Source organism: Mustela putorius, unplaced genomic scaffold (genome assembly GCF_011764305.1).
Source record: "Mustela putorius furo isolate JIRA1106 unplaced genomic scaffold, ASM1176430v1.1 tig00003863_pilon_pilon_pilon, whole genome shotgun sequence".
NCBI classification, from domain to species: domain Eukaryota; kingdom Metazoa; phylum Chordata; class Mammalia; order Carnivora; family Mustelidae; genus Mustela; species Mustela putorius.
This window is the reverse complement of record NW_025422015.1, coordinates 29,805,796-29,831,794: the sequence shown is the minus strand read 5'-3', so window position 1 is coordinate 29,831,794 and position 25,999 is coordinate 29,805,796. Positions and strand designations below refer to the sequence as shown.

General features: G+C 34.6%; 1 protein-coding gene across 1 annotated transcript in view; it reads right to left on the bottom strand.

Moving 5' to 3' along the window:
• TRDN (triadin) overlaps window positions 1-25,999 on the bottom strand; it is a 389,840-nt gene that overhangs the window by 77,103 nt on the left and 286,738 nt on the right. Inside the window, exon 24 of the mRNA XM_013063299.2 lies at window positions 4,970-5,008. Within this exon, the coding sequence (XP_012918753.1) occupies window positions 4,970-5,008 (39 nt within the window). The remainder of the gene's footprint in view (window positions 1-4,969; window positions 5,009-25,999) is intronic.

The following is a 25,999-nucleotide window of genomic DNA, read 5'->3' as shown; positions in this document are numbered from 1 at the left end:
CTATGAAGAGGAGATGGAAACAAGAGGATTGAGTCACAGATTTATCTATTCAGGTAAGAGATGATGAGAGCTAAAACTATGCTTTTACCAAGAAAGGAAAAGAAAGAGGGGAGCACAAATTTGGGAGATACATAGCTTGATACCTAATTGGATACTGGGTTCTGAAAGAGAAGGGGAAGCTGCAAATGACTCCAAAGCTTAAGTCAAGGCAATTGAATGGTGACTCATGAATTTCATTTCTTGAGATAAGGAGCAACCATAGTAACAACAAAGACAATGGAAGTGCTTTGAGTTCAATCTTAAACAAAGTGACCTGTAGGCAGAATAAACAAGTGGAAATGTTTGACAGTTAGAAATACAGCTGTAGAACTCTGAAGAGTTTGTTTATGAATATTAATATTCTTGATAGTTAAGAAAAATAATTTATTACATTACTTATGCAAGCTTTTTTGTGTTTTTAATTATATTATGACTTATAATTAATATCCATTGCTTCCCGAAAAGAACACTTAGCTATTCTCCAATTACCTAATGAAATGCACGTCCTATTTGCCATCATTTTCATTGGAGGGTAAAAAAAAAACAAAGGAATTTGGTGGCTAATAATATCCCATGTCAAAAATAAATCATTATAAATGTTGCTCCAGTATTTAAAAATGTAGTCATTTTTTATTTTATTTTTTAACAGCATCGATTAAATGGTTTAGTTTTTGCTGACGAAAGTTTTTTGTTTAGGTTTTTTTTTTTGGATACAAGAGACAGTAAACATGGTTAAATATTGTGCAGGAGCCAGTATATTATGAAGCAAGAAAACCATCCCCTGGTTTTGGCAACGAACATGTTAGTAGTTACCTTCACATGGAGAGTTTAGGAGAAAAGATCATTCTGCAGGAGTGGCTTCCTTCATGGATACTTAGTTTTAATTTAATCTACCCTTTCATTATTCCCTCAAAGCCCAGGGGCCTTTTGTTCTTCCTCATAATTAAGCAAATTCCTTCCACTTACAGTATCCTAACTTCTCTCAACTGGGGACAGTTCTCTCCCAATCAGTATCTCCCTCTGGATTTCTTGTTCCTTCCCTCCCTGGAATACCCCACTGGACTATCACCAACATGAGAACAACAAATATGTTTCCTTGATCCTACCTGCTGAAATAAAATGTTTTGCTTCTCTTTAACCAAAAACTCCTGGAAAAAGCGGTTCACTCTCTGTCTCCACTTACTGATAAGTCCCTTTGTTAACTCTTTCTACTTCTACTGGTCTACTGAAAATGCTCTCCTAAATGTCACAAGATGACAGACTTTTGTCAAATATAATGACTTTTTCTCAGTCATCATGTCTCATGTGTCTCATGTTCTTTCTGAGACATTTATACTGCTGACTTCTCCACGTGTTCTTGTGTAAGGACCTATTTAGTCAGAGGCCTCCATCCAGGTTAAACAATAACCTTGTTGCTTAACCCTTAAACTGTCCTGCTCCCCTTCCCTCAGGGGACTTACTTAAAAACAAGTCCTGGAAACCAGCCCCAGGTAACAAAGCCCAGATACAAGAATGGGTCAGGCCAGGTGGAGACATCTGATCAGTTGGGGGTTGCATACTGTCTCCCTAGCTACCAAGGAGTATGGACCCCACCTTTTGGGAGCCTTTTGGGTGCCAATTCTAACCAAGGTGATAGGCTAGGTCAAATGTCTACTAAAGGGTAAATCGTAATTCAATTGGTCACTTAGCATCACTGTGCAGGTTTCTCTGTGTGTTACAATTTCAATGGCTACCTGTGCGTGCCCAGACCCAACCACATGGCCTTTGCCCTTAAAAACTAGTCTGTGAAACAGAGAAAGGTCACCCTCTCTTGTAAGAGGTGTGGCCCCAAACATTCAGTCTGATTCTTGATGCTTGGCATGGAATAAAGCTTTGCTTGACCTTTGCTTTATATCAGTCTCACTCCTTTAATCACGGACCCATTATTGGGGGACATATCACTTGAAAGGGTCCCTGCTTGGGACGCTGAAGCACTGTATTTCCTGGTCTTCCAGGTAACCCACTTTTACTTTTCCAAGAAGCTGTCCTTCTCTTCATTCTCCACTCCATGTTACTTTTTCTCAAACAGCTCCTTTTCCTTTTTGCCTCTGAACTCTAAACTTCTAAATTCACACATACCAAACCTCCTCTGAGGGTTCCAAGTGAATGCTCCCAGTGTCCAAGTGTCTCTAGGATATCTCTGTGTGGACGTCCCATCAGCATCTGCCCGCCTGCACTGCCTTTGCAACCTCTACGTTTGATCACCTTCTCATCTTCCATGCTTGAGACCTTGGAGTTCGGTATAACTAATGTCATCAACACCTAGTCTTTTCCTGTGAAACAGCTTGATAGTTCTAAATGCAATGATAGTGTAGTACAGAGAATATGACTGTGTTTTCAAAGTGTATGATTTCATGTAACTGAAAGAATATATAACAAGATGCTATTAGTATTTTCGGGGGTTGCTAGGTTCCTGCCTTTTAAAAACTTAATTCCTAATAATTCCACACTGTAGTCATAGCTATAAATAATCTTAAAAATAAAAAATTCACTTCCTCATTGATTCTTCTCTCTACCAATTTCTCTCATCATCACTTATGATTTACTTTTTATTTATTTTTACTTTTACTTGCTTTCTCCCATCTTTAATATTTAATTACTGCAAAATCTTGAGTCAAATCTCTGATTGAAAATTCTTTCTGTAGGAGTTCACCCCACACACCATTATATGCCTCATGATATTACTTTCTTCTTCCATGTCATATTCTAAGAATCCAAACTTTTCACTTTGGCCTCCAAATCGCCCTTTCCTGGGTTTCCAAAATCCCCCTCTGGCTACATACCAGGGCTGCTGTCTTGCCATCTTCTGTTCCTCTTCCTCATTTGGTGCCTAGCATCTGCTTTGGTCCTTGGTCCTCTCCTCACAGCCTCCTGCTGATAGCAGGCCCGTCCTTCCCCTAAGCTAACTCCTCGATAGACTGACCATGTACCAAAGCTGAACCAAAAGGCAAGCATCAAATTGATTTTTTTTAACAACCCTGCTGGCTTGTTATGATGATATTCCTTTGATAGATAAAGAAATTGAAGCTCAGAAATCTTAAGTAATTTGAGTAAAGCCGTGTCCTTAGCAAATGAGAAAAGAGTCAAATTCACGTCTTTCCAGTCTAAAACCAGTGCCGCTTCCACTGTCTCAGCTGCTCTTGAATTTTCCTGAAATCCTAGCATAAATCCATCATCTCCCTGAGGTTTTCCTTGATAGATAAGACCATGGCGGGAGGGCTCCTCCCTTGAGTCCTCTAGAACACTCATCTATAATATGATTGTCTTGTAGCCATCATTTGCTAGTTCATGTTTAGTTCCTTGATTCTACTCTCTTGTGACGGAAGTAGTATCTTATCACTTGTTTGTAAGTTTTGCCTCACCAAGAACAATCCAGAATATATGGCAGTGAGGCAGTGATATTAAGCATAATATATGTTTTCAATAAATTGTTGATTGATTATATAACATATGCCATTAATGCTAATTTCTCTTTCCTTTCAGGAAGTTAAAAATAAATATAACATAAAGATAGACATAAATATTTAATGCAAACTAATAATAGGAAATTTATAGTGCATATTAGTTTTCCCATTACATACTAACAGTAAAATAAGGCATCAAATACAGCGTTATGCTTACAGGAAGGAGTAATGTCATGTAATTTTTATTTGGTTGGCAATCTTTCACTGACACCAGGAAGAGTGCTAACAACAATAGGGCAATTTTTATGTATAGTTTCCCATTTCTGTCAATATATCTAAAGCTCAGTTATAAGCTTTGATGTTAAGACTCAATATATCATATCTTTATTATGCACTTTTCTCACTGTGTAAAATTGGTCACTTTTTTCCATTTATCTTTCAGAGAATGCAGGCTTTCAGATTTTATAAAAGCACTCAAAATGGCTATGTTTTTTCACTAAAAAAACAAGAAATTCCTTTTGCTATGTTAATAGTACTTTCAAAAGGAGTGACAATCATTCAAGTTAATATTTAATATGTACATAGAAGGGTAAAACGAGTATTATATATAGGTTAAACTTTGTAGAAATGAGTATATACAAATACTTTAAGACAATGATAAGTTTGTCTGTGTGTACCTAAAACTTTCACTGTATGGGGAGATAGAGATGTAAACATTTTTGCCTATGTAAATATAGACATATAAATATCTTCATATAGATATAAAATATTTGGAATAAGGTTAGTTAGCCCTAGGAATATTGTCATTACTAATTGGAATTTTTAGTTTTATTTTTCTGCATTGCATTCTATGATGTTTCTTCTAACTGTTAACATCTGTCTTAAGGCTACCCGGCTAATCTCTTGTCCTCCCCACTCACAGAACCTGTTTTCAGAAATTCTATTTTGCCTTCTTGGTCATTGATTTGAAAATTGGTGACCAAGAAAGCAAAGGATTACCATTCCAAAGAATATTTTCATATTTAATTAGTGGGAAAGGAAGTGGTTGAATCTAATGTTGACCCATACAAAACCACTGTTTTTCCTATAAAATTTAAAAAAAGGGTTGAATAAACATAATGAACATAAGAATAAGTTTTAGGCATTTGTCGGGATCTGGCTGAAGGCAGATCTGCAATTCAAATCAAATTGTCCCCTTAGCACTTTGTAAACAATGCTCTGTTGCCCATTAGATGAATAAGGACCAGCAATATGCTAATAGTTCCAGTGCTTTGATGACATTATCCAGAAAACAAAGAATCTATTTGAACTTTAAAATACCTTCAAGTTTATTGCTTATTACATTTAAAATAAATGGGATGGGGTCCATCAGTATTTTTGTAATGTTTTGAGCATCTCAAGGCCCTACCCATCTCTGATTATAAAACTAGCCATGTTCATAACAAACAGAACATCTATTTATGTGTAATCTTATCAAGTATCCTTACCTGCTTTGAGCATCTTTTCATCTTTTTTAATATCAGATTCTGGGGTAAAACATACACATACACGAATACAAAGAAACAGGGGAAAAAATCAGCATTTGAAAAAACCATACAAAAGAGTTTTAATAGATTTTTCTCATCTGTTCTCAATTTCAATTATAGTTACATACTTTTATCAATATGCAATGAAACATTTGTTCTTAGTAAATTATAAAGTAACAAGCAAAAGGACTTGGATTTTAAAATCCACTTTGCTCAAAAAGTTTCATACTAAACATACTAAGTAATTTGGCATCTTGTCTTTAATAAGAGCTCACTTTTTATGATTCAGAAGTTCTCTAAGTAATACTAATAAAAAATTAATAAAAACCGGGGGGGAAAAGTGTGGTAATTTTTCCTAATTTAACCAATTCAAGCAATTTATTATTTTTGACTACATACGCTCAATTCATGGAGCGCCACCTGGTGGTTAATTTAATAATTTCAAATTGGTATAATTCTTGTTTTTATTAGTATTAGTTACTAATTTTACAAAATAAATTAAATTGACTTAAGTTTAGTATAATAACATAAAACCTTATCAGAATGAAGTATTTTGATTTTTTAGGAAATGACTTTTGTCTAAAAACTGCATTCCAACTTAATATCTGTATTGGATAAAGATATAGTTTTATAAACTTCATGATACCATCCCAAACAAGGTAATTGTTGACTATATTTTCACATTTCCTGGTTTTTCCTGTTGTTTAAACAATGGTTCCTAGGCCTTATAGTTCTCCTTTTTTGGCATAAAGTCTTGTTTTTATTAATGGAATGGTTCCAGTGTGTTACAATTTTTCCTTCCAATAGCAGAAAAGCAGATCTCATAGTTGTGATACTTTTTAAATACAGTCTGTGTTATCAGAGATAAGCTACCTGGATTTGTTTGAATTCTCATTTTCTGGAGTTACAAAAAAAAAAAAACAAACAAACAAACAAACCCAAAAAACCACCCACCAATCCTCATTTGTTTAACACCAGAATTTCAATAGTAGAGAATTACATGGCCATTCACACCCTACTTCCTATAATACTTGAATGCATAGCCTGTAAAAAGTGGTATCACTTTTGCTACTGTTGCCCTTCAACATGCCCTGGCACACATTCCTCTCTTTTTAGTTAACACATTTGCTGAACTGGGTAGGGCAAACACTATCTTATTACTTTCCATGTGCCTTAATGTTATATAAAATTTTGTTATGTAAGTTTTCACTTAAGTTTTATTTATTGTCTGTGTCCCCTTTTTAGATTTTAATTTCCACAAGAACAACAACTGTGTCTTGTTCACTACTGAAATAACAGCATTTGTTCAAATATTTGACACGTGGTATATGGTCAAAATTTTATGGGATGAATGAGTAAGTGAACAAAATGGTTAATGTAGAAAGACCAAATGGCTTCCCCTGGTGCATCTGTAGTCCTGGATTGATTCATCTCATGCTTCCAGAGCTAGAAACAAAATTTCAGTGTCCTAGGATGGGATCACAAACATGTTGGTCATCAAGGAGAGCTGTCTATTTGAAAGCGTTGCTTCCCACTCTACACATGGCTCTCTCCCCGTCAGTCACATTGTCGTTGCTGTCTTGCAATGGAATTATCTTAGTCTTAATGTTTGTCGAGAGATCTCAGAAACATAAAAGTTGTTGAGAAGATTTTTATGAATACAATATGAGAGCCAACTTTTATCTTTTACATGGAATTTTACAAACACTCTTACGAACACCCATTGTCCAATATGCATATGCCCCTTAGACCCTCGTACTATGATGGAACGGCTGACTTTTGGTCTTGTGCAAATAGCACTTACAGTGTGACCTCACATGTTATGAGTTCAAGGATAGTGTAAAAAGAAGCTTTGGGGGGGCGTCTGGATGGCTCAGTCGGTTAAGTGTCTGTCTTCCTTCAGGTCATGATCCTGGAGTCCTGGGATCAAATCCCACGTCGGGCTCTCTGCTCAGAGGGGAGCCTGCTTCTCCCACTGACCCTCCCCCATCTTGTGCTCTCTCTCATTCTTTCTCAAATAAATAAATAAAATCTTAAAAAAAAAAAAAAGAATCTTTGGGTAATATAATCTAGCTTTAAGAGCAAGCTCACTTGCTAAGTTTTGTGATCTTGGGTATTAAAACCCTAAATCTCAATTTTCCTACAATGGAGAAAATAATGTTGTAAACATCAATGACAATTATAAGTGATATATAGAAAGAGCTTAATTATTTTAAAATTATGCTCATAAACTCAAATTGCATGCTAATTTTCTTTTTTTTCTTACAGAATTGGGTCTTTATCCTTGAAGATTCAAGGGAGGAATTGCTGTGTGAGATTATTGTCAAAAGATTTTCTAAGGTGAGCATCACTTTTATTATTGTTTATTTTATTATTTTATTATGATATATTTTATTATTATTGCTATTATCACTATTATTATTATTGCTCATTTAGAGCTCAGTGCCTTCATTTTGTAGATGGTTTTGCTAGTGAAGGTTAGGACTTTAATTTTTTGATTCACATATGGATGCCTGTTCCTAGTCATATAAATATAATATATACATTTCTATTTAACTTTAGTCAAAAGGCTTCATTGAGTCACATATAGATGCCTGTTCCTAGTCATATAAAATGGCAACTATATATATTATAAATAAAATACACATATAAATTTTTAAAAATGTATATTTAAGTTTAGTCAAAGTCTATTTTAAGAAGTTTCAGGAAACCAAATTCAATGGTTAGTGCTGCAGATTGGGACCTGGAGGCTAGAAAGAGGTGATGGGAATTTGTATTTACACTCAAACTCAACTGTTTGGAATTTTTTTTTAAATCATTGATTATTATTGTATAATAATAAAATATCTGATTTTCAGAAACATTTGTCAGTTGAGCCCTTCTTTTTGGGCTCCACATGCAAGCATTGCAGAGACATGGAATGAAGAAATCGTCACACTGCGTTGTTGATGCAGACAGCCTGTCATTTCATATGCAGCACTGACTTTTCCAGACTGTTGATTTCATCTATGAAATGTAAATTGCTGATGGGCCTGGGGAGGGGAGCTTCATTAATGATTTTTCAATGTCATCAACACTCTGCTCTCAAGGAAAGCAGGCCAACCAAAACTTAAGCGTGTATGTGATTGAGTCAGAGAGGGGCTACCCTGGAGGTCAACTCCATATAGGAACCTCTGTTTTGTCATCATGATATTAAAAGAAAGAAATCTACACAATATATAAGTCCCCAGAATCAATGTTCTTTTAAGAATGTCTCCATTTTAAGGGTCCCTGGGTGGCTCAGTCAAGCATTCAACTCTTGGATCCAACTCTGTTTGGGTCATGGTCTCAGGGTTGTGGGATCCAGACGCCTCCACTCCCACCCCTGTCCGATGCAAGCCCCCATCCCAGTAGGACTCCACACCCTGAGCAGAGTCTCCCTGGGACTCTCTCTCCCTTTCTCTCTCTGCTCCTTCCTCTGCTCTCTCTCTCTCTCTCAAATAAATAAATCAAAAAAGAGAGAGAGAGAGAATGTCTCTATTTTAAATATTTTGTAAGGAGAAGCTGAATATCACTGATTTTTCTTTTTCCACTTTATTTTGTTACCATTTTCACATTTGCTTTTCAATACATAGAGGCCTTATATATGAAATAAATAATAATAATAATAAGCGTTTGCAGCCAATGATACTTTCCTCAAGGCACTCACTAAATAAGTGTACTATATACATTATTTATATTTTATTTATGTAATAATAAGAATTTGTGAAGTTATTTGCTTTCTAACCCCAGAATACAAACATCATGAGTCTTGAGATGAAATTTTATTTTCTCTGCCGAATCATCATGCCTAGATCAATGTTTTTTGCAGAATAAGGTTCAGTAAATATTTGTTGCACAAATGAAGAAATTATCTTATATAATCCACACTCACCTCTCCTATTGAGGTAAATACCACTATTACACCCACTTTAGAGATAACAATACTGAAGCTTCATAATTTGTCTAAGTACATTTCCCTAGTAAGGGGCAAAGCTTGTCTTTGAATACAGATTTTTTCCTGACTCAAGAGCCTTAAGCACTCATAAGCAAGTAGCTATAACTGCTGTTATGACAGATAGAATGAAAAGCTTTCAAACATTTCATACATAAAAACTATACAGTAAACCACCTTCTACATCTTATAGATTGGTTATATTTACCTAGGTTATATTATGTAGACAAATTACTAACATAGTTATTAGTATTCTAGTTGGCATAAACCTCATAGCCACTGGAGTTTCTGTTTTCTTCAGTCATTAAATTATGTTGTATAAATGAGTTTTCTAAATCCAGCTGGTTGAATGAAATAAATAGACTGAGCATTGATAGAAAATTGATTGCTGTCTCATATACTCCAGGAGTAGTATTCCATATTTAATGGCATGGGAAGCTTTTACATTTAAAAGCAAGTCACAAATCTATTTTTATAAAATATACAAAGGAATTTTAGCAGTCAATTGTTTGTGGGTCTTGGTCTGAAGGAGTCTAGAAAGCATTGGTGGCTAAGGACAAAGGCATACTGCCAGGCATGCGTCCCAAATCCACCTCCGGTGCCTGTGGGACCTGGGCAAGTCGCTTTCAGTGTTTTAATGTTTACATTGATTAAAAAAAAAAAAAAGATGCTGTAAAAATTAAATTGAACAGTACATGTGAAGTATTTGGAACAGCATCAGATAAAATGCAAATAGTGCACGTTAGTCTCTTTATTGATATTTTATATTTTTCTTATATTTATTTTATAAATATAAGAAATATATTTATTTTATAAATATAAGAAAAATATAAGAAATATAAATTTTATAAATATAATATATATATATTTCTTATATATTTTTTTCTTATATTTTTCTACCATACTGTTAAATAAAAAATATTTTAAATAAAAAGTATTTTTTTAATTGGTTTATTAAATATTTAATTAAAAAGTAGTATTCATAAATTTATTCCGAACCCATGATTTTCACATCATTTCAGTAATCATTTGCATTTTTTGATGAAAATCTGCTACTAGTGCACACATATATATATTTAGACAATTTCATTATGGTTCTCATTATATCACTTAAAAACAATTTATATGCAAAACACACCCATACACACACCCACACACTTCCCATTTTGTTTTTTATATGAGGCTTTATGGGATGGGATGGAGAACTACTATTATTCCAAGTAGTTTGGCTTCAAAATTTGGGAATACAGAAAATTCTCACTGAACTCCTGTTTTGTCATGTCTTGAAAGGAATTGTTTTGCCCACACTCAATCTGTTTTGATAAGTAGGATTTGATTTCATCTGCTGTGGTCCAGGTAATGTCATTATGAGAAAGAAGAAATCTGACTACCTTGAGGTTTGACCTGGAACTTCTAAATTTAGTTCATAGATCTCCAAAAGAAAATACTCTTCCAAGTTTGGGTGACGTCACATGGAGAACCAACCCCTTGGCATCATCTTTTCCATGACTTTTTATCTTATCTGTGCCTGCATTTCTTTACTTCAATATCCCATGTGTTTAATGTTTTCCTTCCACTTTTTTAACCATGTCCATATGGTTTTGAAACATTCTGTATTCTCTATGCTTCCATTTTTCCTGCCTGAATTTCTAAATCAGTATCATCTCTGTTTATAAATTGAGGAATCCTCCATGCACCCTCAAGGGACAAAGTGATGACGTTCTCAAGGAATTATGCAATCTCAACCAAATTGAGGCCTTGACGTGATCATTTTGTACTGCAGTTGGACAAAAGCAGACAGACATAAACTGACTGGACAAAAAAAAAATCTCTTGGTTTGAAATTTATTTCTTTCATTTGTTAACCAAATGATTTAATGTAAGGTATTTAAAATTCTAAATTATAGTTTTCTCACCTTACGAAATGGAAAATGATAATTAGCTGATGTGTTTGTGGCTAAGACTAGATCAAATAGTTTCATAATATTTGCTGAGCACTCATGTACTGATATCTAAATAGCAGATGTCCACAGTTTGATTGGATTAAAAATCTGGGATGTCTGGTCCCAGGCACCATTGGAGACCATTTCACTATTCTCTTTTCCAGCCCACTTTTTCAAGTATTGTGATATTTTCTTGGATAGGGATTTTATCTTCTTCATCTTTGGAAACATAGCACCTAAAGTATCCCCAGACTATTATGCCACTCAAAAATTGTTATTGATACAAATACAAAGCAACGTAAAATGTGGTTTCAAGATGCCAGGAAAACCTAATTTACAGGCTTCACTTTTAGGTGGTTTACACTATAATATGAGATGGAATCCCTGTCCCATTAGCTAATGCCTTACCCTGGTGGAAAAGCCTATTCAAACAGACTCACCACATTCAACACCGCTGCACATTATCTTTAGATTTTTATATTTAATTTGCCCTGGTCAGATATAATTATCTAGAGTAAGTGCATTAACTAGTTTATAGCTGGTTATTTTTTTTCCCCCAAAGATTTGTTTACTTATTTGAGAGAGCTAGAGAGAGAGGGAGGAAGAGAGGGAGAAGCAGACTCCCTGCTCAGGAAAGAGTCTGACAGGGGACTTGATCCCAGGACCCTGAGATCATGACTCCAGTCAAAAGGCAGACACTTAACAGACTTTGCCACTCAGGTATCCTAATAGCTGGTTATTTTAAAGCTAAGCTAGAGTCTCCAGTTACTGAGCAGGGCTTTTTCCATAACACACATACATACACACAAACCTCATGCCCGCACACACATGTTCCGTGTCTGTGTCTGTCTCATCTCTCTTTCCCATTAGGTCAACAAGAAAAAACAAGTATGCTTTATAAGCTTCTGTAGGCATAGTTCTTAAATGGCTCCAGTTCGTAATGTCAGCACTTAATGCCTAACTCAATGCTTTAGGTCTTAAGTCCTGATTCTGCAACCCTTCCTTGACAAGATTCCCAAGCAGTTTGTTGCTCACAAAGAAAGTTTGCTGAGTGGGCACTAAAGATGCAAAATAAGCCAAAGGGCATTCTCCCGTCACAGCACAGAGTCAACACATACATTTTTCCTGTCTCATTTTGTCGTCATTTCATTTTCATGACCCTTTGTTTTTCCTATATGCTAAACACGATGTACTACATTTCTGATAGTGTCTCTCTGCCTTTATCTTCTCGCTCTTCGATGCCTCCCTATGTATGCCTCATTATTCTTTCCTTCCTGGAGTTTCCCATTGTGCAAAGTACACAGTGAAATAAGTGAGGAATAATTGGAAGAGGCTGCACGTACTGGTTGCCCAAATAATAGTCAGTTAGAACAACGTCCCATGATGTTATTTGAGGATGGCAGGATAGCTGGTTGAATATATTTTAGGTCATGAGCAAGTTGACTTTGAACCATTCAATGGTTTGGAAAGTTGTGCAATAACCAATTGCCAAGGCAAGTAGACATTCTTTGGTTTCTCCTTATCAAAGGGAGAGTCTGTCTCTATATAGACTCCTCCTTGTTTCTCTGGGTACCAACATTCATTTTCTTTAACTTGAAGTGAGAATAATCTATGAAGTTAATAAAAGGTCCTAAGTTTAAATATGGGTCATCCTAAATCTCACTCCAATATGTAAAAATAGTGCATGGCCATATATGAAAAAAGAATTCATTTAGAATCTTTAAAATGAGCAGGAAAAATGAAAAAAACTTACTGTGACATTTTTAAAAATTTCCCCTCAAGGAGAGAAGCATATTAGAACATTTGCACAAGGCAGCTTGGAGGGACAACAAAAGTAGGTATGCAAAAGGACAGTGATTCATTTTTCCATGCTACTTTGCCCCCTTTAATGAGAGCTTAAATGGACAGAATACCAAGGAAGGAATGGGGGCTTTACTTTTGTACTGTTTATATATTTCCTATACATATAGTTGTATTTATATTATCCTTGTGCATTAATATTTTGGAGGGAGAAAATGAAAATTCAAAGTGCTTGGATACATTAATCTGTAAAGACAATGATTATGATAAAGAAAATTCTGGCAACCTCAAGTGCTTTTCTTACCAACATATAACCCCTTCGCATTCTATCAACTTGGCATTTTGGGCCAATGGGCACAACAGGGAAAGTGTTAGTCTGTAAGATGCTGCTTAAGAGTGACAGAGCTACCATCACTGGTTCAATTTTCACTTTAAGAATTCTTTGGGGAGCGCCTGGGTGGGTCAGTGAGTTAAGCCTCTGCCTTGGGCTCAGGTCATGATCCCAGGGGCCTGGGAGCCTGCTTCTCCTCATCTCTCTCTGTCTGTCTTTCTGCCTACTTGTGATCTCTCTCTCTGTCAAATAAATAAATAAAATCTTTAAAAAAAAAAAAGAATTCTTTAGGAAGAAAGTAATCATGAATTTGTAAAGGCACTTAGGGACTTTTTTTTTCATCTTATTTTATTTTATTTTATTTCTTTTCCAAAATTCATTGTTTATGCATCACACCCAGTGCTCCATGCAATACATGCCCTCCTTAATACCCACCACTAGGCTGATCCACCTATGGACATTTTATGCTTTTGAATCTGACTGGTCTTTTTTAATCAATAAATCCTCTGTAACTTTCCTCCAATCCGACCAAATACAAAAAATTGTTATGGGAAAACAACAACAACAACAACAACTTTGATACCAGGTTAAGGTAAGTCTTGCTAATATATCCCAATATTGAAGAACAAACGAAAGTAAGATTATTTTTAGGTGTATTTAAGTCTATACTAAGTAGCTAATCCAGTGTAGAAGCCTTAGATAATCTTTTAATCTTTTTGCATCACTTTCTTCACTGTTCACATGATAGTCATAATATTTTCTCCCTAAAATAACTCAAAGCAGAATTAAATCATGTCAACATTTAAACCAGAAACAAGGCACACAAAGAAAAAAATTACACAAAATTTAAAATACTAATGTTGATTATGAAATCAAGTATTCTAGATCTACTGTCAAATTTTAAGAACAGTATCACAGCAAGTTCTAATATTTTTTAGAGGAGAACATTGTCATAAGCAAAGATGATATTTGTGAATTGCAATGTTATTAGAAAAGCTTTTCAAATTCAGAATGGTGAACCAACTATATAGTTAGTAGCATTTGCTTGTTAGAATGATCAATTACAAAAGACAAAATAAATACCTGTCATGTCAGCTTAGAGAATTAGAACAATAAATAACATTAAAACAAGAACTTTACAGAAGAAAACTTGATTCTTTTTATGTCAGTCATTAGCCATCAGAACGGCTGTGGTCACTAGATAATGCAGTAGTAAAGGAACATTGGCTACATTCTGACTGATACATGTTAACATATTCTAAAAGGTGCTCTTTGGGATAAATCTCTGAGCCCAACTGCTTTTGATTCTTTCTCATAAAAGCAGAGTATATAATATCTACTCTTCAACAAACTGTCAAGATTTTCCCTGCAGGTCGGTATGTGGATAAACCAGTATTTAAATAATGTTTATAGAATCAACATTGGAACCTTCAGAATAAGACTTAAAAACTAGTGACGATGGAAAATGCATAAAATACCAACTTTTGTAAAACAAAAAGAAGGGCAGGTAGATGATTAGTATTGGTCGTCAAGATGCCTGATTATATTCATGCTAAAAAGAATGTTCTGTGTTCCTCAAGATTCAGTTTTAAACATACTCTTTACTAACTTTACTCAGACCTTTGCTCTTCTTACCTTGACTCTTTCCATCACTCATCCATGCATACCCGCACCTTTAAACTCCAAACACTGGTGAACATACCCCACAAGTGTATCTTCAACCTAATTTCCTTTTCTAAACCTCACACTAGGATAGTCAGCTTCCAACTCTACATTTCTACTCGGATGTCCTATAAGCACCCCAAACTCAACATGTAAGCCAGACTTAGGACTTATCCTAAGCTGCTTCTTTCCTGATGTCCCATGTCAGTGGTATCACCAACCCTTAGTTGTATAAAATAAAAATCTTATTAAATATTATATTTGTCAAAAATGTCCTCTTCTCTCCATTTCACCTGAAATCATCCTAGGTCAAGGTACCGTAATCACTCACTTAGATATTATCAGTAGGTGTCTTTACTGGTCTTCTGGAATCCCATTCTGCCCTTCTCCAACCCACTACCATAGTGGCCATTACAGAACGCAGCCCTCTTCGCCTATACACCCAAACATGTATAAAATACTTTTGTGTATATCCACTGCCCTTAAACTAAATACCAAAATCCTTAATATGGCTTATAGCAGGGGCTGGCAAATTTTTTCTGTAAAATACCAGATAGTAAATATTTTATCTTTAAAGCTGATCTCTGTTATAGCTACTCAACTCCAGTATTAGGGCACAGACTGCTACAGAGATAACACAAATGAATAAGTCTGTTTGTACTCTAAGAAAATATTATTTATAGATGCTGAAATTTGAATTTATTATATGTTTTAAATACACCCAAATACGATTCTTCTTTTGATTCTTTTCAACCATTTAAAGATGTACAAATATTCTTATCACATGTTACAGATTTCGGCCATGAAACACAGTTTCTCCTCATCTTCAAAATTCTGATTATCTCTTATCTTCGTTTTGTACCTCTCTTGCTAACACTTTCTACACCTCCGTAGCACTGTCCTCTTTTACAAGAAATCTGACTGTGCTGAAACACTTTTGCACTCCTTGCCCTCTCCTTTTTTCAATTCTTCCCTGGTTAAAATTCCTATTTAATCTTCATACCTCAGATCTAATGTTGTTCCACTGAGAAACATTCCTTGATTCCCCGACCTAAGTCACATTTTTCTATGCCTATACTCATAGCACAGTTCACCTTTTGTCAAAGCATTTCTCTAAGTTTTGTAGGTGTTCATTTATTTGTGTGATATCCCTCCTTAATATTCATCCCTTCTGTTAGACTTCAATGAAATCTGAAATCCAATGTTTGGATACCATTGTATTTTCTGTATATTAATACGATAAAATTCAAGATAATACTCTCAAGTGAAAAAATATTAAAGAACAATCTTGGTAGTATACACAGGGGACTCTGATTTTATTTTAATGTTCATATATTTTAAAAAGAAATTATATTCATATATTGCCCGTTCTGGCTGATGATGTAGGCTGGTTCACTCGACATCTATTCTCACACCTCATTCTCTTTCCATCCTCTAATATAGAGGCTAGAAAATGAAGTACAAGAGTTCCCAAATCAGGATGTCTGGGTGGCTCAGTCAGTTAAGCAACTGCCTTTGGCTCAGGTCGTGATCCCAGCAACCTGGGATCGAGTCCTGCATTCAGGCTCCTTGCTCAGTGGGGATCCTGCCTCTCCCTCTCCCTCTGCTGCTCTGCCTGCTGTGCTCTCTTGCTCTCTCTGTCAAATAAATAAATAAAATCTTTAAAAATAAACTAATAAATAAGTTAATTAATTTTTAAAAATTCCCAAATCTTCTTGGGGTTGGATTGGCCACTGAGAAGCAATTATGGCCAGAAAGTTGTTGGACAAAAGCTGCTGAAACAAGCTTTGCTTTCCAAATAGACAAAGTCTTGTGAGGAAAAGGTTTTGAATCTCTGTCCTGTTCCTAGTGAGAACAGTTACAAAATACTTGGATGACAGCCAGCTTGCCATCCTTAGGACCAAAGACACAAACCAATGATGGTAAAGTTGGAAGGAAGTAGAAGCCAGAAGCTTGGATTCTTGACAACATCCTTGAATAATTTGTACCTTTGGTCAATTCCTCCCTTTGGTCACCTTGTTGCCCAAAACAAACTCCTTATTTGTTAAAGATCACTCTAATCAGATTTTTGATTAGCAAAAGAGGTAAACGTACACAGACAGATACGATTCACCTATGTAACTAAAAATTCATGAAATTTCTAGAATATAGTGGCAGAATTTGATTAATGAGAAAACTGGCATCTCATAAGACTAGTGGTAGTACCTTCCCTAACATAGCCAAAGGCTACTTCTTAACCCACTGAGCCACCCAGGCACCCCCCAAAGGCTACATCTTAAGACGTTTGTATGTCATAGAGTAGTTTTACATACTATTACATACTATTAAGTTGGCTGCTCTGTTCTTAATGGTATACCATTATATACCATATATTATCATTTACACATATTGTTCTTTGACTCTTAAACAAAATGACAATTGTCCTGAAGGGAAAAACTATACAAAGGCTTGTTCCCCTTTTTACATTTTATATTACAATGTATCTCTGTTTAAATATGTGATGCGCATTCTTTGCTTTAAAGTTGCTTTTTCTTTATAGTTTTATAACACTGGACAAAATTCTTATTTCACTTATCTCCAGTGGATTTTATTTTACTCCATTTTATTTTATTTTATTTTTATTTCAGTATTATAATGGTGTAAGTGACACATAATACTGATAGATATTTAAAGTGTACATCATGGTGATTTAATATATATACACACTGTGAAAGGATTTCCCACATCTGGATTTTATTTTGTAAGTATATGTCTGCCTCTACGTTGATTCTGCAATTGAAGACTTGTATCATTTGGGGTTTGCAACACCAAGCACAGTGCCTAAAAAGGCCACAACCTAGCAACCAGACAACCAACCAGCTTGCCAAACACAGTAGAGACTCAAAAAATGTTTTGAGTAATATTGAAGAGTCAATAGTTGGGGAAAAACACAAAAGAAAATTGCAGGTGGAAGTAAGCTGCCTGAATTATTTCCCCCAGCTTTCTATTTCACTATAAGTGATGAAAAGTTTATAAGCAAAAAATGAATGTTTGAAGTCATGTGAGAGGTTTCCTAGAGTCATTTCTTTAAATTTACTTTTCATTTCAATATTAACTTGCAATGACTATTAAGAGTTTGCTAAAGCAACAATAACAAATATTAAATGAACTTTAGGATTTGCACATATTAAACACAAATTTTAAAATTACGGTAAGAGTGGATATCACAAATGCTGACTTGGAAAATCAGTCAAGATAGTCTAGGTTCCATAATGATTTCTATGATTCAATAGAAGTTGTGGAAGAATAAAATTATTTACAGATGTACCATAAAGGTCTTTCTTTATTTTGACTATTTAATTTGCTATTTTTTGAAGAAATAGTACTTTGATTAATATAAAATGATAAAATATGGAATTCTCACAATACTACTTTCTGAATGCTACAACTGTAATCTTATTTATTACGCTAAATATATTACTGTATGTAATTCACATATTTGAGTTTGTTTAATATAATCTATAAACTTCTTTAAGAAAAGAATCATTAGAGATAATACAGCAAAATTTGAGTTTGGCTTAATTTTGTAGACAAAAAATTAGAATTAGGTAGCTGGCCACTTGACTTTTGTCTATGGTTTTATGTTTAAATAATTTTAATTACCAGAAAAGCTTTTACTTTTTCATATCAAATTAAATGATTAACCATCATCTTTAATTTCATATGAAGCTACCCTCCAAATTTTATGAGGCAGAAATAACTGAAAACTGTATTTTTTCATGCAAATATGAAATTGAAGATTATTAATTCTAATCTAAAAATAAGTATGCAAAAAAGAAAACTTGTGTTTTCAGTGTCTTCAGATATTTTTATGATATCATGTTAAATTATGTCATATTACATGGCAGCTGAAGTGAAAGAAAGGGATGGAGGGAAAAGCTAAAACTTTCTGACTTTGCCTGATACAAACCAAGGTTGTACTTACGGTTTATTTTGTTTTACTTAGATCAAGTATATACAACCAATCGGCAGAACACAAAAATCAGAATCTTTACAGAAAGGTTAATGGAAAGTGAGAAACCTCAAACACAGATGTCTTCAGACCAGGCAGTACACCTTGTAAAGGGCTAAACCAGATTTAACACAACTGCTATGTACCAGTTTTTCCACTGGGCTGTGCTTGAACAAAATACTTCACGTTTCAAAAATACATTCACAAGAATTCTCATTTCCTGGTGGTCATTCTTTGTAACTAAGAAACTTCCATAAAGAAAACATTAAAGCACCCCTCCAAGCACCTACCTCACTACCAAAAAAGTCTTATGCGCAATGAAGAATATTTGGAGTCAAATATGATGTTCTGAGATAAGAGCAATCTTTTTCAACTTTGTGAAAATAACCCAAAAGGAGATGTTGAAAGGGTTGGAGAAAAATCAGAAAATTAAAAACACAGGAGAGTGAATGAGCAAATAGAAAGTGTAATGATTTTTGTTTTGGTTATTTTAGTAGAAAATATCTCCTAAAGTGCTTGTGGAGTATGTAAACATGTAAAATATGGTTTGTTTGTTTGTTTGTTTGTTTTTACACCTTTAAAATGGGAACGATATTTTATCAGCTACATACCATACAGGCCATGAGGGCCAAAATCATTTGAAATAAAGAATAAAGAGCAATGGTGATGTGAGCTAATTATTGTCGTATTACCAATATAATTTGTATTTTTAAATTCCGGTGTTGGATATTTTATTCACATTCACTTGAGGATTTCCTTAAGGCAAAATTTTAGTGTGCTGCTTTTGTGCAGTGTTTTTCTCTTAAATCTATACAATTTGATTTTGTCCTAAATTGAATTCCTTACATTCATTTCTATCGAAACTAACTTCCAATATGTTGAAGTAATTGTGAATTGTATTACTACCTTCCAAAATATTATCAAGTTGGAGCACCTGGGTGGTGCAGTCATTTAAGCCTCTGACTCTTGGTTTCAGCTCAGGTTCGTGAGTTCAAGCCCCACTTAAAAGAAAACAATTGTCTTCAGAAAAAACTGAGCCCCAACTTGAGCTCTGCGCTCAGCACAGAGTCTGCTTAAGACTCTCTCTCCATCTTCCTCTGTCCCTTCTGCTGCTGCAAAAAGCTCTCCCTCTCCAAAATAAATAAATAAGTCTTCAAAAATAAAATAAAATATTATCAGGTCTATGATATTAAATTCTGACTACAATAATTTTCCTAGATTACTCGAATTATTTTATATATATCATCTTAGAACTAAAATGGGGTTTATATCAATATCCTATTTGGGGCACCTGGGTGGCTCAGTGGGTTAAGCCACTGCCTTCGGCTCGGGTCGTGATCTCAGGGTCCTGGGATCGAGTCCCACATCAGGCTCTGAGCTCGGCAGGAAGCCTGCTTCCTCCTCTCTCTCTCTCTGCCTGCCTCTCTGCCTACTTGTGATCTCTGTCAAATAAATAAATAAAATCTTTAAAAAAAAATATCCTATTAAAAAGCTTCATGTAGTTTAGATAGATACTAGCTATTGCCTCTCCCTTAATTATTTGACTTTAACTATATTATGGAAATAAGTTACATTTGTCAGTCCTGATTTAAAATTATAAATCTTACCCAAGTCTTTCAGTGATTATAAAAATATTTTATGGTTGGGGCACCTGGGTGGCTCAGTGGGTTAAAGCCTCTGCCTTTGACTTGGGTCATGATCCTAGGGTCCTGGGATCGAGTCCCACATCGTGCTCTCTGCTCAGCAGGGAGCCTGCTTCTCCTCATCTCTCTCTGTCTGTCTCTCTACCTATTTGTGATCTCTCTCTGTCAAATAAATAAATAATTAATTGATTTTTAAAAATTTTATGGTTGTTTGTTCAATTAGCTATATTAATTGATTTTAAATAAACATATAATGTATTTTTATCCCCAGGGGTACCGGTCTATGAATTGCCAGGTTCACACATTTCACAGCACTCACCATAGCACATACCCTCCCCAATGTCCATAACCTCCCCAACCCCCCTCTCCCCAGCAACCCTCAGTTTGTTTTGTGAGATTAAGAGTCACTTATGGTTTGTCTCCCTCCCAATCCCATCTTGTTTCATTTGTTCTTCTCCTACCCCCTTAACCATCCCATGTGGCATCTCCACTTCCTCATGTCAAGGAAATCATATGATAGTTGTCTTTCTCTGATTTCAATTAGCTATTTTTAAAATAAATAAAAGTTGACAAATTTGACATTTCAGGTGTGTTTGCTCTATTTTTTATTTATCTGTAGATTTTTAAAAAGTGTAATGTGGTTCTTTATGCTTTGTTCATTGTATGCATTGTGATACATTTTCCCAGTGGGAAATTTAGCTTTTCTGTTCAGATTTGTTCTCTTTTTGTCTTAAATCCTACTCTAATCATATATACACAATGGAATATTTCTCAGCCACAAAAAAGAATGAAATCTTGCCATTTGTAACAACAAATGGCAAATACTTAGAAAGTATTCTTCTAAGTGAAATAAGTCAGAGGAAGACAAATACCATATAATTTCACTTGCATATGGAGTTCAAAAAACAAAATAAACAAAACAAGACAGAAATAGTCTCATAAATATAGGAAACAAATTGTTGATTACCAGAGGTGGAGGAAGGGTGAAATAAGTGAAGAGGATTAAGAGGTGCAAACTTCCAGCTATAAAATAAGTAAGTCATGGGGATGTAGCATAGAGTACAGGGGATGTAGTCAATAATATTGTAATAACTTTGTATGGTGATAGTAACAAGACTGATTGGAGGATCATTTCATAATGTATAAAGATATTGATTCACCATGATGTACATGTGAAACTAGTAAGATATTGTGTGTCAGTTATACTTCAATAAATAAGCATAATTCTGGAGACTGCATTTAACAGACTTTTTATACAAACCATCCCTTGTCTATACATACATCATTAAAAATTAGGAAGAAAATGGTACAATAATAACAATTCAGCATTCATGAATAGGAGTATAATGTCAAAAAATGTATCTTTTCCAAAATTCTTTCTTTTCCAACACCATTATCTGTGACCAGGAGCTGGCTAGTGCTAGACTGACTATTTGGTACAGGATGATGAATAAAGGATACCTGAAATGAGGGGAAAAGAGAAAGGAAGCTCTTAGGTATATGCGTCCAGGGATCAAAGACTCAAATGCACATCAAGTGCTTTTTGGTAGAAATCTGAATTATTTTTCATTCATATGTATTATTCTACATGCATTTCTTCCAGAGGAAATCTTTTTGAACTGAAATTCCTTAATAAAAAAAGTGCAAACTTATAATATGTTTCTCTGTTTCTCTTTTTTTTTTTTTTTAGTATTTCTGCTTTGCATTGAAAAAGGAATAATAACATCTTTAAATGATTAAATTATTTAATGGCATCAAACTATTTCAGCTTAGATTGTGATATAACTGTCCATTCTAATCACCAATCAGATCATGCTGAAGAAATCTAGAGTTTCTTGAAAATAAATTAGTGTTTAGGTAAATACATAGGAATATCATTAGTCTTCACAATTAATTCATTCTTTAAAATGTAGCTACATTTTGCTATCTACTGGACATATAACATTACATGTAAGAATTCTCTTATAGGGCAAAATATTCTAATTTACATATTACACCAAAACAGCATAAAGTTGCATATAGAACTGAAATTACTACTATAATAAGTGATGATAAAGCTTTAGATATGATAATATATTTCTTAAGTCAAACATAAATTCCTTAATAGGTCTGAAGTCTATGTTGCTTTAAAATACTTTTTAAAAAAATCAAGTACGCCTATGGGCTGAGAAAAAAGAAATCATGTTGTGCTTTTGTGTTTCATTAAATAACAATTTTGTTTAATTTAAAATTAATTGCAATGTTAGAAAAATGACTTAAGGGTATTTTTTTATACATTGCTACACTAACTAATGAAGACTCTTCATGCACCCTTCATCTCTGACTGATTTCTCTGTCGGCTTTCCCCTCCCCCAACTCTCCCATAACTCTCCCGACTCCAACACATATGTTCCAAGTTCACCAAAAGTCTCTTCCCTTTCAATAAAATATTGCCAGTAAATTGGGATTTTTACCATTATGTCCCTGTGCATTAATTGGTCAATAGTCCCTGTAGATCTTCTCCTCGGGTAAATATAAAAACAGGTTCCATTTCTAATATTCAGTATAGTAGCTATAGTTCATGGTTTCGCTGGTTCACTTACATTTATCTTGATAACAAGGAATAGTAGATAATTCTGACTGTGACACCATGCCCATAGAAAGTACTGGAGTTAATTAGAAACGAAATATATTACATTGGACTTAGCATATTTACTTTGTTTCAGCAGACATAACTTGGTGTACAGCATGTCAGACTCCACATTACTTTGAGCCTAATATAATGGGAATGGACTAACATGCATTATTAGAGTGCTTGACTTAGAAGATCACATTTTTAATGCTGGCTCTATTGCAAAGTATGATAACTTTGGAAAGCTTCTTGACTATATCAGTTTTATTTATCTATAAATTGAGGGCATTGGACTATAGTTTATCTCTAAGTTCCTCCTAGCTATAAAATTTGTTTAGTTTTATTGTATCCGAACTTAACAGAATGGCAAGCTATCACCGAGAATTGTTAAGTATTTTTATCTTAAATCTTTGGTTTCCATAGTTATTCCTTATAGGCTTCACCTTGGGATATTTATAAAATGCAGATTTTTCACTTCAGACTTGTAGAATCAGAATAACATATGCATTTTAAAAAGATTTCATGGTGTTTCTGACATAGCTACTCTTGTCTTTGCTGTTTCATAAGACAATTTAGAATTTTATGATAGAAAATAGTCTTTTCTCCTTTTTTCAAAAATATTCAAGGGCATAGAAAGTCATAGTTTTAAAAGCCTGAAAATTAAATGATATATTACTTTTTTGCAAATAACTGAATATGCAGCAGGCAGGTCAATGTGTTTTTACATTTCATTATACAGTATTATCTTTTTCCTTAAGGGAAACTGAAACCTTCACTTCTTTCCCTTTAATAGGCTCTGCAAAGAAACATTGAGCGTTTGTTAGGAGCCAACATAAAAGGATTTGAGAATGCATATATAGTGGAGTCAGTAAGCTATCAGTAAGGTGAACCTGGTTGGAAATTATGTGATGTTCTCTTTCAGAAATGATCTGAATCATACAGAGACAAGGAAGCAGTATAGAGTACAACAAGCCATCATCTTCTGATCATTTTCATTTAAAATAAAGGTAAATTGTTGAATGAGCTCAATTTATTCATTCAAGAGAACGGGCTTTTGGAGAGAACAGAATTTATTTTAGCTGTAATTTTGAAAAAAAATGTATGGCTTCTAGAAGTCTCCCCAAACCATTATAATCAGCATTAGCTTAGTTTACTTCTTTCAGGCTGTGTGATTTAAAAAAAATAAAGGAAAACACTGCATCTGTCATGGGAAAGTGGTGCTTTAGTATGAGGCTCAAGTCAAACTAATTTCATGAATAAGACTGAAATAAAATACAAGAGAAAATTTATCCATAAACTCCCAACATCTTAAAAATGTGGTCCTTAGTTAAAACAAAACAAAACATCATTTAGTCTATCAGGTTCAAATAGAAAGTGATTCTTATCATATCATGGGTTCCTGACGCATAAATGGGGGATGACTTGAACAGTGTCATGCTTTGTCCACATCCTATATAAAAGATAAATCAGTTTTCTGCCTCCTCTGCAACACTATATTTCCGTGTCCATTTCACTGACAAAAGTCTTTTTTTTTTTTTTTTTTTTTTTTTTTTTTTTTTTTTTAATGCAGAGAGAAAGGAAGGAAAGGAAAAGCCAATCTATCCTGGCAGCCTCTGTTTTGTTCCCACAGTACGGTTTGGGGTTGGAATGCAGAATATGATGGTGGCACTTGTAAATGACTATCCCAGGCAAGCAGTCACTTAGAATTGAGTCCAGGTGACTGAAGATGGTGTCAAGAATGGACTTAGGAGTTCTACTGAAGTGGCTGTGTACCTCAAAGCAAGATTTTCCTGGTAGATAGCCTACGACCTTAACTATCCATATGTTTGCAGAATATTTTTAAATGGAGTTAGTGGCAAGGAAAAGTCCATGTTGCCATTTAACGTGGTAAGTATAAGTAGTGCCTATTTTTTTCTATATTCCAGCATCCAAAGATGAAATCAAGAGCCATGGATTGAATAAACAGAATGAGAAGCTTCATTAACTTTTTTCAAGCTAATGGGGGTAATTTACTACTTTTGCATTTCCGGGCTAAACCAAAAAAAAATTAATGTATTGTGAAATGAGAAGTGATCGTGGGGACAGATTCTTAGTAGGGTGGGAGAGGGTGTGCCTGGAACTTGAGAATTCAAGGTACAGTATGCTCTTTTAAATGTTGCAGTGAGACTAAAGTAGTTATAAAATCCAAGGCCGAGGCAGAGGACCGGTAAGACTGCTTTGATATTGGTGGAGAAAGAAGGAAGAGATGGAATAACAAATGTGATTTCATAATGTATTTGAAAGTCACATACTTATCACCTTACGTGTGGAGAAAGTGCTCGGAAAATAGAGGTGATTTTTATCACTCGGTAATGGGAAGATGCTCTTTGCTCCCAGGCTGGATCATCTCCTCCATGGACCTTCCTATAGCTCATTTCCTCTCAGTGTCCTTTTTGACTTCAAGGGGTTTGGATCTGATTTAGGCAGCCCACAGGCTGGAACAGAAAGGGAGTGAGACACCAAATCTGACCAAAACTTCTGTACTACTATGTTAGGAAGGATAGGGACATTGTTGGCTTGGGTTAACTATAAAGGTATTTTTAAGCCATCTGTATTGTTTTTTGGGAGCAAAGCCTTGGAGAGCACTCTTGTGTGATTTTACAAAAATGGTAGTTTCATTGTGTTTGTGAGAGAGCCTACAGGTAGGCTTATGAATCTCGATTATCAAGATCTAGAATGTTTAAAGCTGCATGGATATAAATTAGAACGCTCAAAGTAACCTGAGCAAGGAAGTTGTGAGGGAGAGGAAAAAAAAAAAAAAAGGATTTTTTTCAAAATCCTTTGATTTTTATTTGATTTCAAAAATCAAACAAAGGAATAACAAAATCAAACATTTGAATAACAAAATGGTTTCAGGTTTTTAATCTTCCTATCCTGCCTCTAGACAAAGGCAGTAATAAGCTAGAGTGAGTGCCCACGATGGAGTATAAATCATTGGGGGATCAGTTTCAAAGTCCTCAGACAACGTACTTCATCTTTAGCTCTAGCTTTTGTTTGTA